The sequence below is a fragment of the Cantharellus anzutake genome, assembly GCF_015039405.1.
Source record: "Cantharellus anzutake strain C23 chromosome Unknown EI90scaffold_36, whole genome shotgun sequence".
Taxonomy (NCBI): domain Eukaryota; kingdom Fungi; phylum Basidiomycota; class Agaricomycetes; order Cantharellales; family Hydnaceae; genus Cantharellus; species Cantharellus anzutake.
In genome coordinates, this window is record NW_024066986.1 from 336,080 (window position 1) to 351,661 (window position 15,582).

Below are 15,582 nucleotides of genomic sequence, written 5' to 3' on the forward strand. Positions count from 1 at the left end.
CGGGAACCACTATCGGCGCCGCTAAGTGATGGGCAATGGCGAGATTAACGGGCGCGAGTAATGGCGTAAGAATGGGGGTGCAGAAAGTGGTAGAGGGGCGGGGACTTTGCGGGGCCGTGACAAGAGCGCAAGGAGAATTTCGTTTAGTTTCTCATTAAGTCTTTCCTCCACCTTAATGATGTTACGATCTAGACGAGCAATGTTATCGCTATTCCCAGAGATTTGGGTATTCATGTTATGGACATCGCCTCTCAAGTTGGCGGTGTCGTCGTCGACTTGGTCGATGCGATTTCTTAGTACTTGTGCCGTTTCAGATGCGAGGGAGTGGGTTGGGGATGGAGGACGCGACGCGACGCGCGCATTGGGACGAATGCTGCGAGAGTCTCCGCTGCGAGGGCTTCAGATGTTGTGACTGTCAGGGTTCAGCACCCTGCCTTAGGGTGCCCCGGACTCCCCACCTACTTTACCCCCTTTTATTCTTTGACTGTTGCCTTGTTGTTGCCTTTGTGCATTGTGTACACGCACGCACAGGATAGCGTGGGAACTTTCTGAGCGAACAGCTCACCCAGAATGTTCCCACGGGTCACAGCCACAGTTCTGGGCAAGCAACTCGCCCAGAACGTTCCCACGCTTACTGGGCACTGCCACCTGGATGTTCCCTCCGGGTCACACTACACAACTCTAGGAGCTGTATAGTTGTGGGCATGTGACCCATTCCTTTATATAGCAACCATGCGGGGAGATGAGACCTTTACCCTTCTTCTCATCTCATGCCCCGCATAGGCAAGTGTATATATTCCCTTTCTTTTACTATACATCTCATGCCCCGCATAGTGTGAGGACAGGTTAGATGGGGGTTGAGGTCAGGGAGCCTCCGAGTCCGAGGCCGGGCCCTGACAGTGACTTCGTCAACGTCTCTCATATAGGTGGGACACGTCTGAGACACGTCCCTGGGCCCTTGCAGGCCCAGATCACCACCATCACTTGAGGTGGTGTCGTCTTCCACCCTACAGCCAGTGGAGGGGCCGGCCGTGTTGGCGGAGCGTTGGACGTGCTCCTGGTGTTGTATCTCCACAACATCCAGAAGAGGTGTCGAGTCATTCAACAAGTTCGCGTGAGAACTTGATCGAAGTCGTGCGTTGTCAGGGGCCGACGACACGTGTGTTGCCAAATGGGGTTTCGGCACCGGTAATGCGGTGCCGAGAATGGAAAGAGAATAATAGCGTAAAAAAGTGAAAGGTATCTTACTAGTTTGGGGACAGTAACATTCCGTTCCCCTGTTCGCCTCAGGCCTCAGAAGTCTGTCTAAGTATACGCTTGAGTTTGCTGTATATTAACGGGGTAGAAGTAAAGGCTCATCCACCTTTTACAGCCACCCCGAGGGTTTATATACAATCTTATACATTCTCGGCACAAATAAATAGAGAAGCTTCCGCGACGCTAAATTAGCGTCGCGACATAATTATTACACAACACAACATCAACTGATGTTGTGGGCGGAATATAGACATGGGCCGGGCCTCACAGTTTGAGGGGAACCCTCATAACAATTGTAGCCTGGTTATTGCCGCCCACGGTCTGTACAGGTAGAACAAAGGCTTTGAGCAACATGGTATGACTGATGACGAATCCAAAAACAGCAAACCTCGGAAAGTTGGAGCAATAAGAGAAGCATATCTGGAATCTGGCCAAGAAGTGGGACAGGGGAAAGCTTCAGAGTGAAGGCTGCTGTTTGGAGGAAGAGCCTCGTTGTGCCAATGAAGATCGCTTTCTTTTCACCAGTAGGTGCTGGATTCGGAGCGGCTGGCGAGGGCGACGGCGATAGCGAGTTTGGTAAAGATGGCACATCTGAGGGTGGATCGTCACTACTCTCGTCGGTGGAGGTTCCAGTCCGTTCGGGAAGATGAGTGGCCGAGTCGTTGCAACTGGAACCAGGGCTTAGCCTTCTCCGGAGCCAGCCAGACATTGCGCTGGGGATCGACCCACTCAGATCTCTAAACAATGCGCTGAACCCCGCGATGTGTTTCCTTCTTTGGGAATAGGAACCGCTTGGAAATTCATTTGATATCGCTAAGCGCCTTACGTAGTAGAGTGGAAACGATTAAGGCATGAAGCTTTGTTCCGATTAGGGGTCAGTCGTATCTTGTGCTCAACCACAGCATTCACACCAGCGGAGCCTGGATGCATAGCCTCAGTGCAGAATGAGGCGGAGGACAAGAATAAAGAAGCATAGGGGAGGGAGAACATGCATGGGAAGACCAAGCATTGATTCGTTCTCCTGCCGTTGACTTGGTAAGCTCCATCATACCAGAAGAGAGAACAAGCGCCCTTGCAGCTGCCCAGATTCGACTTTCTCTTCGGAGTCCTGGTTCGGTTCGGCTCCCGAACCGAATTGGTCAACCTGACCAAGAACTCGGTTTACTTAATACCGAGCCCGAATTCAACCCTTCAAACCGTACCAGAGTATGAGCGTTGTTTGAAGGCTGGAGTTCTGGAGTCAACCTGTACAGTTATCACGTTTGCGATTTTAGGACCTCCGGTTCGGAGAGCCGAACCGAACCACGGCATCCCTATTGACAGTGACCGGTCAAAATGACTTATTAATTGGGCGCCAGAGTATCAGTTTCCCGACAGATATATCAATGGTGGAACATTGCATGCAGGAGCGGTAGCCACCCCATCTGCTGAACGAGGCATAAAATTGGCCGTCTGCCTGCACTATATGAGGTCAACATGCATGACATTCTCGCACGGGTTTCAAACTGTCACCGGCTGAACTAGCGTCAAGCACCCAATCTCAAGCACTCTCTTTCTCAACAATCTCCACCTCCTTACTAACAGGCTGTCCAACATTCGGAACAACAACACCCGAAACACCCGAAATCCCGAAATCCCTCTTATCCACATCCACATGCTCCAAATCATGATGCAAAAACGTCTCTCCAGCTTCCAACATCCTCCTCCGATACGCATTCGAACGAATCACAGACGATTCACGATACAACAAGTCGATCTGTTCCAGCGAAAGCCCTTTCGTTTCCGGGATGAACAAGTAGGCGAAGAGGAAACATCCAGCGCACGTCGATCCCCAAATGAAGAAAACTTTGACGCCTAAGTTGGCTGCTTTGACGGCGTTCACGCCCGTCGTGGAAGGATCGACGAGGTAAGGCGTAGCGTAACCTATACCAAAGTTCCAGAGCCAATTGGAAGCGACGGCGAGTGACATGCCCTTTGCACGGATGGCGAGGGGGAATATCTCACCCGTCAATACCCACGCCACGGGTCCCCAAGATATAGCGTAGAATGAGATGTAAAAGCATACAAAAGCGATAAGGACTCGTTGAGCGGTGACGGATACGGCTTGAGATAGACCCGTGGAGACGTCGAAATGAGTCTTTCCAGCTGTGACGCCTACGATAGCGACGATATATTCGCAGACCATCATACCGATAGCACCGATGATCATCAACTTTCTACGACCCACACGATCGATCAGTTGAACACCGACGATCGTCATGCAGGTATTGACGACGTCGCAAATGATCGTGATGATGAAACTGTTTGAGATGCCGGCGCTCTTGAAGAAGGTGGTACCGTAGTAGAAGATGAAGTTGATCCCTGTAAGTTGTTGCCATGCTTGTAACCAAATACCCGTCATCGTGCGTAGGAAGTTCTTGTTTGCGGTAAACTATACACATACGCGCGAAAGTCTCTTTTAGTTAAATTCCACGAGACAGTGGGAAAACCAAGAGGGATTTCTACCTTGAAGCAATCCAGATATGTGTTACCCCCCAAAGCACGCTCAGCCTCAAGAGCGAGCGAAATCTCAGCAAGCTCCGTATCCACCTCTGGTGAATTCTCAGGCTTGAGAATCAAACGCGAAAGAGAATATCTCGCAGCTTCCCAATTATTCTTATAGAGCAAATACCGAGGGGATTCAGGAAGAGCCAGCATACCTCCACCGAGGATGGCAGCCCATACGAATTGGACGGCGATGGGTGTACGCCAAGATGAATGGGAGTTTTGGTTCTTGGTTGCGTTGAGAACGATAGCGGCAAGAAGAGCACCGATGGTGATGGCGAATTGGTAGAGACCGACGATGAGACCACGTAGTTTCTTGGGTGAGCATTCGGATTGGTACATGGGTACGAGGCAAGACACAGCGCCAACTGGAGGGCGGGGCGGGGGGAGGGAGAAATTTGAAATTTCGAATATCAGTGAATTTGATATTTGGTCGAGCTTAAAAACCTTATCCGAAAGGGTAAATTGGAACTCACCTCCAAGACCAGCAACGACACGACCAGCGATGAAGGTCGCCCAATTTGTCGAGAGCTGAAGGCCGACTCCAACAGAGAAGATAACGCAAGAACAGATCAAACCGTACTTGCGACCAATGAGATCGCCCAAGGGAAACGAGATGAGAGCGCCGAAGAAAGTGCCGGCAGACAGGATGGATACCTATATGTATATATACGGAGAGATCAAAAAAAAACGATTGTGGTGAAGATTCAATTATTATTTGTCCTTGGGCAGTTGATTATTCCAAAGGGAGGGCGGAAACAGAGATACAGGAGAAAAAACACTCACCACTAAGGACTTGTCATTGGTCTTGAGGTATTGACCGATGGAAGGATCATACGAGCCGAACACATTAAGCCAGTCCTTCATAGCAATGACGCCTCCAATCGTTCCAGTGTCATAGCTAAGGGGGGGAGACAAAAAAAAATCATGGGTGAGCATGTCATGTATATATGCAACGCGCAATGGGTACCGTATGCAGTTTGCACGGGCGTAAAATGGGTGCAATGGGGAAATGCAACGAGTGTTGAACCTTACCCAAAGAGAATACCACCAAACGCGGCGAAGGAGCCATGATAATGGTCCAAAGCAGCGAATCGTTGTCGAGGCCTCCAAGTCCCCCTACCGCACCACCGGGACCGCCAGCCATTGTCTAATGTTCATTGTGAGGGCAATGTGTTTCTTGTCAGCGAGAAAGGCTTGGTTGGGTTTGGACGAGAGACATTTACGCTTATTTTTTTAGAAAATTATTTGCTTGGAAAAGTAAACAAGAAAATTGAAGGAACGGTGTGAGGGCCTAGAATATTGAGAAATATGGTGGAGGGGGGAGGAGGGGGGGAAAGAGATCGATGAGGATGAAAAAGAAGGTTCTCTTGCCCTTAAGATTTTTATGCATGTATCGTGCTTCGATTCGGCGAACACGGCAATCCGAAGTTTGACACATGTGGTAAGCTGACAAATAGACTCGGCAAAAGCCGCATAGAGTTACTCCTCCTTGGGGGAAGCTATGTAATAGAGCTTGATGTGGCGAGGGAAAAAAAGCAGGAAAGACAGCATGCAGGAAGAAGCCACCCACAGATTTAGGAATCTAGTCCAACCAACGAAGCCGCTAGGGGTGAAGTGGAGGTACATAGATAGATGGCTTTTCTGAGCTGGGATCGACGGAGACCCAATATGCATGATGGCTTGACCGCGAAAACATAAATTATCTAACAGCTGGGCTTCAGTATCGAGCACCAGTCTTCTCTCTGCGGAGAAGAACAGAACCCTGATAAGAGAACGGACTTGGATCCCCAGGATTCCAATTCATTTGATGGCGGCGATCTCTCCGACCAAATGTCAGGGGATGCAACGGCACGTGCACACAAGCCTCCGGTGTGGCGAGTTCTCGCCGAATCCAACACGCGTGGATGAAGCAGGACTCCATAAGCCTCTATGACTTCGTACGCGTGGATACTTGCTCCTGTTTCCATTTCACTGTGCATAGCTGTGCCTTGTACCTAAAGGAAGAAGACGTAACGTAGTGCTCCCTTCCATCGAATCCGCTGATTGCTTTATTACGAAGTCATAGAGGCTGGAGTCTTGCCTATGATTGCTTAGGACATGAGTTGTAACTCTGCCCCCCCAGTATAGCCACTACTTTAGTAGAGGCTGAGATCCTGCCCAAGTCTGGCCGAGTTTCGTGCCAGTCCCTTTTTCCAGGAATTGCTCAAGTACGCACTCGGCGATGATAACATCTCCTGTTCCGAGGTTGGATTTCGTAGAGGACATTGGCTTTGCGTGTGCACGGAAGCTGCGTGTACAGTGTAGCCTCATGCCCACAGATGGTCACCAGTGCTTAAAACTACTGCGGAGTGCGTGGGTGAAGTGCGATGGACCAGTAAACGTCAAAAGAGCTCCCTCCTGTCTCCTATCTTGGGGTATCAGCATATTTCACTGCCGTTGAACTGTGGAACATCAATATGGCTGCAACTGTGTAATTCCTCTTTCATCATCCTTCTCCAGTTTTCTTGAGCCTTGACGGAACTTATCGGCATCATCAGCTTACTCACGCAATTCAACAAACAAACAAGTGCTCGCTACTCGACTCATCGATCTCCACTGAGGGAAAAACTTGGTGTTGTTGTTGCATGTGGCTGGCCCCGGTTCACATCATGTGATGCATAAGCAACACATGTCCATCCTCCTAAATGGTCATACAATTGTTTGTGCTCACTCGTATGCACATGGCCTTTCACCCAATATCTACTGAGACATCCCTATTCTCTCGATTCGCGACATGGCCGGGCCAACCAAACTAGCACCGCGCGCGTGACTCTCCCCCCCCCCCCCCCCACACACACGCACATCACAAAACTCTAGAATGTGTGCCATATGACGATCACACCATTCATTCGCCTAATCCTAATTGAATATTGTAATTGACTTCAAAAACAAGCCCCCCCAAAAAAATCGTCCCGAACCAATATATATCGGACTCAAGATATAAGCGTGACCTACGAAACGAAGACTCTCGATCTGGTCTGTGTAAATATATGAAGGGGTAATATCACGCACATGCTGCCGTGCCTCGGACCAGGTCCTTTCGCCGACATATCACCTATGTATTGCCGTTTATTGACCGTTGTGCATGGGGCCCCCCGGGGTGCTAGAGATTACCACTCATACCCCCCCTGGTGATTGTGCATATACAGCACTGCTACTCGCCCCTGTAATATTAGTTAGCAACAATATTATTTCCGCAAGCGAGCGCCGCCCCGCGTACTGTACTAGCCGGTCACCAGTTCGACTTCACGGAAATCTTATGAACAACGTTCCGGGCAGGATTCTGGAGGGGGGGGGGGGGTGCTATATACAGCTTACAATGAACACGTACGTCCCAATTGCACCAAGTACAATCAGAATTCTTGCTCCGATCAAATCACCTGTACATTCTCCCCCGTCGCTCGCGCTGCATGTCCCTCCTCCCACTGGATTTTTTCCCCCCTCCAATTTCATTGCCCGTAGGACACGTACAGATAGATACTATCACAAAAAAAAAAAAAGATTGATTTAAATATCCGGATTGACACATCTGTCACTGACAGGTGGAGCTTATACGCCGCGGCGATCCGCCTCCTGGTCACTCGGTCGCGCGCGCGCGTATCATGCACACACGTACAAGTCCTAATTCTATATATCAACTACATAACTACTATACTACTAGGCGTCCGCCAGCTCGACTCGACTAGCCCCACTTCAACTCCTTGTTCTTCGTCCCTTGATCTCAGGTGCATATATAGTATCTACTAGATAGATGCAAACAATTTTATAATTTAATTCAACCACCATAGACTAGCTCTAGTATAGACCATGCGCTTCATCTTCCTGGCATAACTGTCTCTCCGCATATATATATTGCATGCACCACTTCTCTTAAACTTATTAATTTCTGCCCAATTACGTGAGTTCTCCCCTCCCGCTCTCCTATAAGCCATGAGACAAAGGGACAACAGCGCTCAGTCTCAAGCAAATAACGTTACGTGAATATAGAGAGCAGGAGAAAGATGAACGACTACGTTATAGCGCACTCAAGCACTGAGCAAAGATGAACAAATCGGAGATGAAAAGAGTAAATCGCAAAAATAGATGACGCAGTGACATGTATGGTAAGGGCAGACTGGAAAAAATATAATATATCCTACATCGATTATCGAACATGTCTCACCAATCACGGGCACAAGATATCGGATATCATAGCACGGAAAGTCAACCATTAATTGCTTAACATCAATTCACTACGCGCCGCTCTCCAACCCTCCAGCACAGCAGCCGGGTGCATGTCGAGCCCTCCTTGTGTGTACAATTATGTAATTGGGGGGGGTAAGAAAACCCATGTGACGGTACGTGCATGCATGGGAGGACGAGCTAGGCGTTCGAATTAAAGTGGCGCGGCCATAAATTCAAGCCAGAAACCCCCCTTTACGCCCGTTACATGCACGGTCGTAAAGCGAACAGGGAGAGATTGAGACTGGCGTTTCGGACGAAAATCGGATACAAGACAAAAAACAAAAACAAAAACAAAACACGCCCTCTGATGAGAGGAGTTTTGGTAAAGCAACGGGCGGAGAACGAGGGAAATTACACCGAACGAAAAAATGAGACACAAAACCACTACGGTGATCACATTGGTCACTAGCATACAAGGAGGAGAGGGTGGGAGGAAGAAAGGGAAGACCAGAAATAAGTAGATCGTTTTATTTATTCCTTGTGCTCAGCGATGTTCTTTTCGTCCTGCTCGTGAAGATCCTGAATGTTGACCCTGCCACCCTCGACATCGACAGCATGAATGTCATGCTCCAGGAGGGTCTTCCGGTATGAAGCGCTGTTGATCGGCGTCGTATTGGCGTACATGATGTCGATCTGCTCGAGGGATAATCCTTTCGTTTCCGGAATGCAAAAGTAGGTGAAAACGAGGCATCCAACACAAGTGGTACCCCAAATGAAGAAAACTTTAACTCCAAGGTTTGCGTGACCTGCACCAGGGTTGACGAGGTAAGGAGTCGCGTAACCGATACCAAAGTTCCAAAGCCAGTTTGATGCTGTTGATATGGACATTGCTTTGGCGCGAATGTTCAGTGGGTAGATCTCTCCAGTGACGATCCAAGCGATAGGACCCCAGGTGGCGGCGAAAAAGGCAATGTAGATGCACACAAAGGCAATCAGGACCTTCTGACCAGCCAAGTTGGAGGTCGAGATCGTGACACCAACGATAGCGATGATATACTCGCAGAAAAGCATCCCAGCTGCACCGATGAGAAGCAGACTACGGCGGCCGACCTTATCGACGGCCCACATGCCAGGGACGGTCATACCGACATTGACAACATTGGTGGCAACGGAAATGAGGAAAGGATTTGAGATGCCAGAATTTTTGAAGAAAGTTGTACCATAATAAAAGATAAAGCTGGCGGAATAGATAGATGATTAGTCGCCCGGAAACCGAATATGTACAAAGAGATTACGTACTTGATACCAGTGAGCTGTTGCCAGGCTTGAAGGAACACCCCGCTAAGAACACGGAAAAGGATCTAGATAAGCCATTAATGAGCACCAAAAAAGGGCGAATTCTGAAACCATAAATCGGTTATCGCACCTGGTTCTCGCTGGAGAGGAGCTCTTTGTAACCACCAGATGATCGCTCCATCTCCTGGCGCAAGTTGGCACGGATATCGCTCAACTCAGCCGCAACAACAGGATCGCTGGTCTCGGTAGACATCAAACGAGCCAATGATCGTTCTGCCTCCATATCTCTTCCTTGACGGATCAAATAGCGAGGCGATTCGGGCATCAACCACATTCCACCAGCAAGGATGGCAGCCCAGATGAACTGCAAGCCAATTGCGATACGCCAACCGGAGTGGTTCGGACGATTCTGCTCCGAGTTGTTGACGATGGACGCGAGTAACAGACCAATAGTGATCGCCCATTGGTAGCAAGCGACAACGGCGCCACGGATCCATTTCGGCGAGCACTCCGACTAGAAGCCACACAAGTCCAAACTTGGTTAATGATTCAAACATAAAAAAAAAAATGATCAAGTGACGCACCTGGTACATTGGAGCTGTGCACGAGACCAAACCGACGCCGAGGCCTGCAACGACACGACCAACGACGAATAGAGGGATTCTGGTGGCAGCAACCTGCAAAGCTACGCCAACAGAGAATACGGCACATGAGGCCACCAACCAAGCCTTCGCCCAATACCATCAGCCAAAGGGGCAGCAAGCAGAGCACCGAAAAATGTCCCAAGGGAAAGAATGGAGCTATGATATCACAAATGAAAAAAAAAAAAACAATCAATAGAGTTTTTGAAAAAAAGCTAAAATACGAGTGGGACGCACACAATGAGCGACTCCTGAGATGTGGTAATGCTGCATTGACCAAAACCGGGACCGAAACGAGTCCCGAACGTGCAGAGCCAGTCAGGCATGACCTTAACACCCGATATAGTACCAGTGTCATATCTAAGTGTATGAATGAGAATTACATCATGAAATGGAAAGCACAACGGCAACGGTCAACGTACCCAAAGAGAATCCCACCGAAAGCAGCGAAGGTGGCCATCAAAATACCAGGCCATGGGTTTGAGGGGCGGACTAGTGAGAGTAGATAGATGGATGGATGAACAGTGAGGGTATTGTACGAATGACAGGGCGGCCATCATGCTCACCATCACCGCCGACGCCATTGCCAGTTGCGACTGCTCCACCGGGCATGCTAGAGAAATAGGCTGTCTAGTGGAGGAAGATGGAGAGATGGAGGTGGAGAGACGGGGTAAAGAAGCGGTCAAATGTCTGAAAGTCCCTCTTTATACGCCGAACGGTAGAGTGGAGCAGCCAGTTGTTATTGTCACCTCACGGGTCATCGTCTACCCCTGGGTCGTATGGAAACAATGTAGTATGTATGTAGCAAGACAATCACGAGGGGGGGGGGTACGGATGAATGTTGTGGGTTTGATCAGGAAGGGTGTGAAGCGAAACATGAGAGCTGCCAATAAACCCGATGATGTAGGACCCAAAAAAAAATTCGCAGCCTCGTATTACATATGAGGGAATTCGTTGGGACGACGTTGAACATTAATGGTACCTTTGAATAATCATTTTTCCTCCCCTCTGATGACCTTTGAAAGCTCTTTGCGCGAGAAGGTGAAGAACGTATGTTAACTTTTTAGAATTAATTGTCCGATCAATTTAAATCACATATGAGTTAATTGATAAATATGTCATGTGGCGATGGGACGACCAATTCATTCAATGCACTAAATATTGACCCGTTTGACCCCGAAAGCGGGCTCAACAACCGTGAACGTCGTTGTAGTGTACAATCGATGTCTTCAACACACCAACATTACACTACAGATGCGACCTATATTCCCTGGTTGCGACTTTATGTCCTACTTATTGCGCTGGCACTCGCGGTCATTTTTGGTTCGTCTGGGACAACCCCCCCCGCTCAGTCAAGAGCCGATCTCCCACTCCGATTCCGCGACACCCACCTTCCCAGGCGTCCATCAACCTTTTTTACCCGAACGGTGTATTACATTGCACACCGACTCCCAATTAATTCGCCTTCCTGCTTGCTCGCACACTGATCCTTAGATATTGCTGTCCGCACTCATGCATACATCCCTTAAACGGCCATAAAAGCTCTTTGTGCGTCATCTTTTACCACCGAATTGGCAGATCGAACGGGTGAGAGAGATTTGTATCTACACCATTTCACCAGCCCAGCCCCAGCCCCATTCCAATCTTGTACCATACACACAAACCAAATGAAAGAATCCATCATTCTGACCCTCTCCATGTTACGTGGCTACACCCATCTGGAACCAACCAGAGGCCGATTTCCACTTCAGCTCCCCCATTTGACTTGTTCACCATGTTCAACAAATTGTGCAAAAAGCTCCAAGTGGACATCGAACAAGCCAGAACCGAAGCCACCATTTGTATTGTGAGTACATCAGGGTTTCAATGTAAACGACCGGCGCACGTCCCTAGATCTGTATGTTGGCAAAGGTCATTGGGGCCTCAATAACCCAATATGCGCAAGGCCTACCGGACAGAGGTCAGGTGGAGGCAGTACCGTCCCCCATCCGAAAATGGGACCTAGCCACTCGATTCAAAGCGGGCTTCCTCCCAGAACGAGTCATCTTTGATAAAGTCAACATGCAGAACGAGGATCGAAGTTGTCGCAGATGAGTCTATCTCCTTTGCTATGTCACACGATGCTTTACCCCGCTTCTTCGTGTCACGCTTCGTGTCACTGTGGTGAGTCCGACGACCTATGTGCGTGTTGTGCAGCAATAAACCATAATTACCTAACCATCAAATTGCTGAAGGATGTATAACAAAGGGCTTACTCTGATCCGTCTCCGTTTTGAATATTGGAAGTTCCATGCTTTCCTGCATCTCCATCACAGACCTGTCTCGAATAGTATGAACGCTCCTCTCCGCATTCAGGCTTGTATTTTCTCCATTACTGAATGAAGCCGGAGCCCCGGAGTGCGGCCCAGGATGAGCTTGTATATCAGACAAGCCTGTAGGTAAAGTACTGGTTACGTTTACTTGGCTAATTCGGTAATCACCCCGAACTCACTCTCAGCGAGGGAGAATGGAGTCGGCATTGGGTTCAGAAATTCTCCAGTTTGATTGTCAGGAATGCGTTCTATCAATATTGAAAAAAATAAATTTGATCAATCTGACGTCCATTTCGCCACTTTTTGCGAGCATACCTGAATCCAAATCGGTCCGAGTTAACAAGTGATCCATAGCTTGCATCCCAGCCGGCTCGGTAAAGGTTTCATCAATCCGAACGGTTAGACCCCCTTCTGGCGTAGGCCTTCCTACGTGTGCGTCTCCGCCATCAGTTGAAGAGGCTTTACGTGTAAGGACACTTCCTTTTCGAAATATGCTAGGCAGATGGTTATAATTGATCTTGAACTGGCCAAACAAAATCTCGTGTTTGTCTTTGGAGAACGTTCCCTAGAAAATGCGGTGACCTGTTCAGTGATCTGCTATGCAAAAGGAGATAACTCGCCTCCAGAAAATGAAATCTCAAAACGAGAGAGATGAACGCACCCGTAATCTCGCATGTGCTTCGCTAGTGGAAAGACCCCCTTGCTGAATGAGGGCCCAGAATGCAGTATTGTACAGGTTATTAATATGCGCTTAGGATGAAACCGGAATATCAGTTACGCCACCAAGTTGGGAGGTTCACAAGATGGACCACCTACTATCTGCTTGCCTCCAGGAAAAATAATCACGTACTTCCTTAATGGTTGGGTATACGACTATGCGACCGTCAAACGTTGGAGGATACTGAAGTTGGGTGTCGGGGAAGTAATGTGGCCAGTTGAACACATAGGACGATGTGAACAATGAAACAACAGAAGTTAAAATCTTGCTTCGACAGCGTTATTACCATTTCCGACATCCTTCCAGTACTTCTTCGTCGGGCGTACCTGTGCCTTCGATTCCACAATTTACAGCTCTTCCGAAATAAGAAGCTTACGTGAAGTGTTATCGATGGATCGATGCAAGAATTCGTAGCTCTGCATGCCTTACCTAAACTCGTCGCTTTCTCCAAACGCAAGGACTGAGTCCGGGTATGCTTCCATCACGTCTCTAGCCGCTTTATTCATGAGATGAAGAGCACGTTCATCGTTTGGCTTCCGGAAGCCATGTAGCTCAGAGAATCTGCCACAGAATAGTATTAGACGATCATGAAAGGATTGCGGCATTTCCAAGCTATGAGAATTGGGCAATAAGTTTGCGACGAACCGGTGAAATCCATGTCCGTCGACGCGCAGAACGAGGTAGGTGTTGGGGAGCAGCGGATCGGGCAACTCGAACGATCGCACATATGCGAAACGCGTACCAGCCATCCTAATAGTGTCCTTAACGATGAGTCTGAGTGTGTGTAGATGTGTCCGGCGAGTTTTGTTCCCACGGTCTGCGATCGAAGTGCGTATCAATATTCAGACTGGCGGCCTAATAACATTAACTGCAGGATTCCTTCCCTCGCTGTTATCCATCAACTACAGCGTCTGGACGCATATATATCAGTTCCTGAGCTATCAATCCACCGTTTTCGAATGGAATTGCGAGTCTCTGGACAGCCAATACGTAAAATTCACTCTCCATACTTCAGCGCTACTTGGTTACAATAACAGTTTACCGACTAGTGTTCGGCAGAGATTAATTACGGCCTCTAAAATATATACGGAGGCAGCTTTTGAGTCGTAGCGAACCGCCCCCCCCCCAAGGAAAAAAAAAGAAGAGAAACCCGTTGATTTTTGAAGCCGGAATACTTTGGATTTCCGGGGACAGTTGTCCTGTTCGTTGGCGAAGATAGGACCCTGCTCGTGAACATGAGTCATTCCTCCCTTCGCCCGAGTCGCTCTCTGCTTCGACACATCGACCTTCTCTTCAGCTATCCTCATAGGGACGAATGAATAGTGCAAGTTTCAAATCCAACGCTGTGACAAAGGACCTTCCATATTTTACCCAAACTTATTGTTCTCACATGCAGAATATGTTATTCGGGCAGACTTCGGAACTGATAAGTAGTTGAGAAGGCGTGAGAATTGAGCTCGATCCAACCGCAATTAATCATCCTCCAGTCTAACACGTCACTCCCTGCGGCAAGCATGCATTTCACCATCGTTCAAATCGTGTGTGTCGTGTTCCATGTCCATCTCTCCGCAGCGAGCCCGAAAACGCGTCCATCCTGTACGCCATACCGTTCGGAGTTCCGGACCTCATCGAGCATATCCCAAGAATATTTTGTTCCAGTCGATACACCACCAAGGTCGTATGGTTTTCAGTCTCCCGGTATTTTAGCCTTACGTCTTGACCGGCCAAATGGAAGAATAAAGACTTCAAAAGGCATCAATGACAAAGTAGCTGACGGCGCCACTCTAAACTCGACAATGTTGAATTTGCACGTAACTTCCCAAACAACTGAGTTTTGTCTCAGCATTAAAAACGCTGCTGTTCTAGGTATGGGAACTATACTTTCGAAGTGCTTGGTCCTAGAATCTCGGGGATTGTCACTGCAATTGTCATCATCGCACCCGAAGGCGATGAGATCGACATAGAGCTCCTCGGAGGCGATCCGCACTGCTGGCAGGTATGCTGTATGTCTTACAGAAGTGCAGAGATCCCGCTGAATGGGGCCTTCACGGCAGTCAAACGTCTTCGTTCCTCATCCTTCCGACAAAGAACCTCTTTACGGCGTCTTCGCCGGGCGACATTGTTACAAACCCTCGTCAAGATCCCACTCAGCCTCCACTGACACCGTCGACTCCTACCATCTCTACACTGTGGATTGGAACCCGGAGAAGATCATTTGGGGCGTCGATGGAATCCACGTTCGAACTCTGCGAAGAGGTATGGGAAGCACTCTAAACGCTCGTTAGGCTATGCACTAAGTCCGCGCGTAGAAGACACCATTAAAAATGGGGTATATCATTTCCCCTCGAATCCAGCGAGAATACAGCTCGGTATCTGGGATGCAAGCTTTCCTTCAGGGACGTCAGCATGGGCAAGAGGGCCAGTGAATTGGAGAACTGCCCCAGCTTCGATGTCTGCTTTCGCGAGGAGCGTACGCATTGAATGCTAAGTCGCTGCCTTACCCCCACACTCGATATCTCATGAACATTCGAACCTTCAGTAACACTTATTAAGTCCACTACATATGTTAGATTTGTATTTTGTAAATTGAAAAACCGGATTCCGCGAT

General features: G+C 48.7%; 6 protein-coding genes across 6 annotated transcripts; 3 read left to right on the plus strand and 3 right to left on the minus strand.

The window, feature by feature from the left end:
* Positions 1–2,566: 2,566 nt before the first annotated feature.
* On the minus strand, positions 2,567–5,096 carry EI90DRAFT_3155738 (uncharacterized protein). Its single transcript, XM_039066012.1, has 4 exons — positions 4,788–5,096; positions 4,588–4,702; positions 3,763–4,458; positions 2,567–3,688 (listed from the first exon to the last, which is right to left on the minus strand). Exons 1-4 carry the CDS (start codon positions 4,946–4,948, stop codon positions 2,798–2,800), a joined length of 1,863 nt encoding a protein of 620 aa, XP_038914162.1. The 5' UTR covers positions 4,949–5,096; the 3' UTR covers positions 2,567–2,797.
* Positions 5,097–8,538: 3,442 nt separating this feature from the next.
* EI90DRAFT_3017667 (MFS monosaccharide transporter) lies at positions 8,539–10,556 on the minus strand (the record flags this gene model as incomplete). Its single annotated transcript, XM_039057134.1, has 8 exons — positions 8,539–9,244; positions 9,307–9,368; positions 9,434–9,817; positions 9,888–9,988; positions 10,027–10,103; positions 10,182–10,304; positions 10,367–10,436; positions 10,511–10,556. The coding sequence occupies 8 exons, from the start codon at positions 10,554–10,556 to the stop codon at positions 8,539–8,541; spliced, it is 1,569 nt and encodes a 522-aa protein (XP_038914163.1).
* Positions 10,557–11,120: 564 nt separating this feature from the next.
* Positions 11,121–11,837, plus strand: EI90DRAFT_3064945 (uncharacterized protein; the record flags this gene model as incomplete). Its single annotated transcript, XM_039060835.1, has 1 exon — positions 11,121–11,837. A coding segment is annotated over exon 1 (236 nt), but the record flags the coding sequence as incomplete, so codon positions are not given.
* EI90DRAFT_3064946 (uncharacterized protein) lies at positions 11,480–11,837 on the plus strand. Its single transcript, XM_039060836.1, has one exon. The coding sequence runs from the start codon at positions 11,612–11,614 to the stop codon at positions 11,792–11,794; it is 183 nt and encodes a 60-aa protein (XP_038914165.1). The 5' UTR covers positions 11,480–11,611; the 3' UTR covers positions 11,795–11,837.
* Positions 11,838–11,945: 108 nt separating this feature from the next.
* On the minus strand, positions 11,946–13,723 carry EI90DRAFT_3126146 (tRNAHis guanylyltransferase-domain-containing protein; the record flags this gene model as incomplete). Its single annotated transcript, XM_039063895.1, has 9 exons — positions 11,946–12,121; positions 12,200–12,376; positions 12,436–12,504; positions 12,572–12,821; positions 12,918–13,006; positions 13,073–13,242; positions 13,301–13,345; positions 13,404–13,535; positions 13,620–13,723. The coding sequence occupies 9 exons, from the start codon at positions 13,721–13,723 to the stop codon at positions 11,946–11,948; spliced, it is 1,212 nt and encodes a 403-aa protein (XP_038914166.1).
* Positions 13,724–14,209: 486 nt separating this feature from the next.
* Positions 14,210–15,488, plus strand: EI90DRAFT_3281307 (concanavalin A-like lectin/glucanase domain-containing protein; the record flags this gene model as incomplete). The annotated part of the gene is made up of 5 exons (XM_039066814.1): positions 14,210–14,213; positions 14,547–14,772; positions 14,841–14,970; positions 15,029–15,230; positions 15,284–15,488. The coding sequence occupies 5 exons, from the start codon at positions 14,210–14,212 to the stop codon at positions 15,460–15,462; spliced, it is 741 nt and encodes a 246-aa protein (XP_038914167.1). The 3' UTR covers positions 15,463–15,488.
* Between the last annotated feature and the right edge of the window lie 94 nt (positions 15,489–15,582).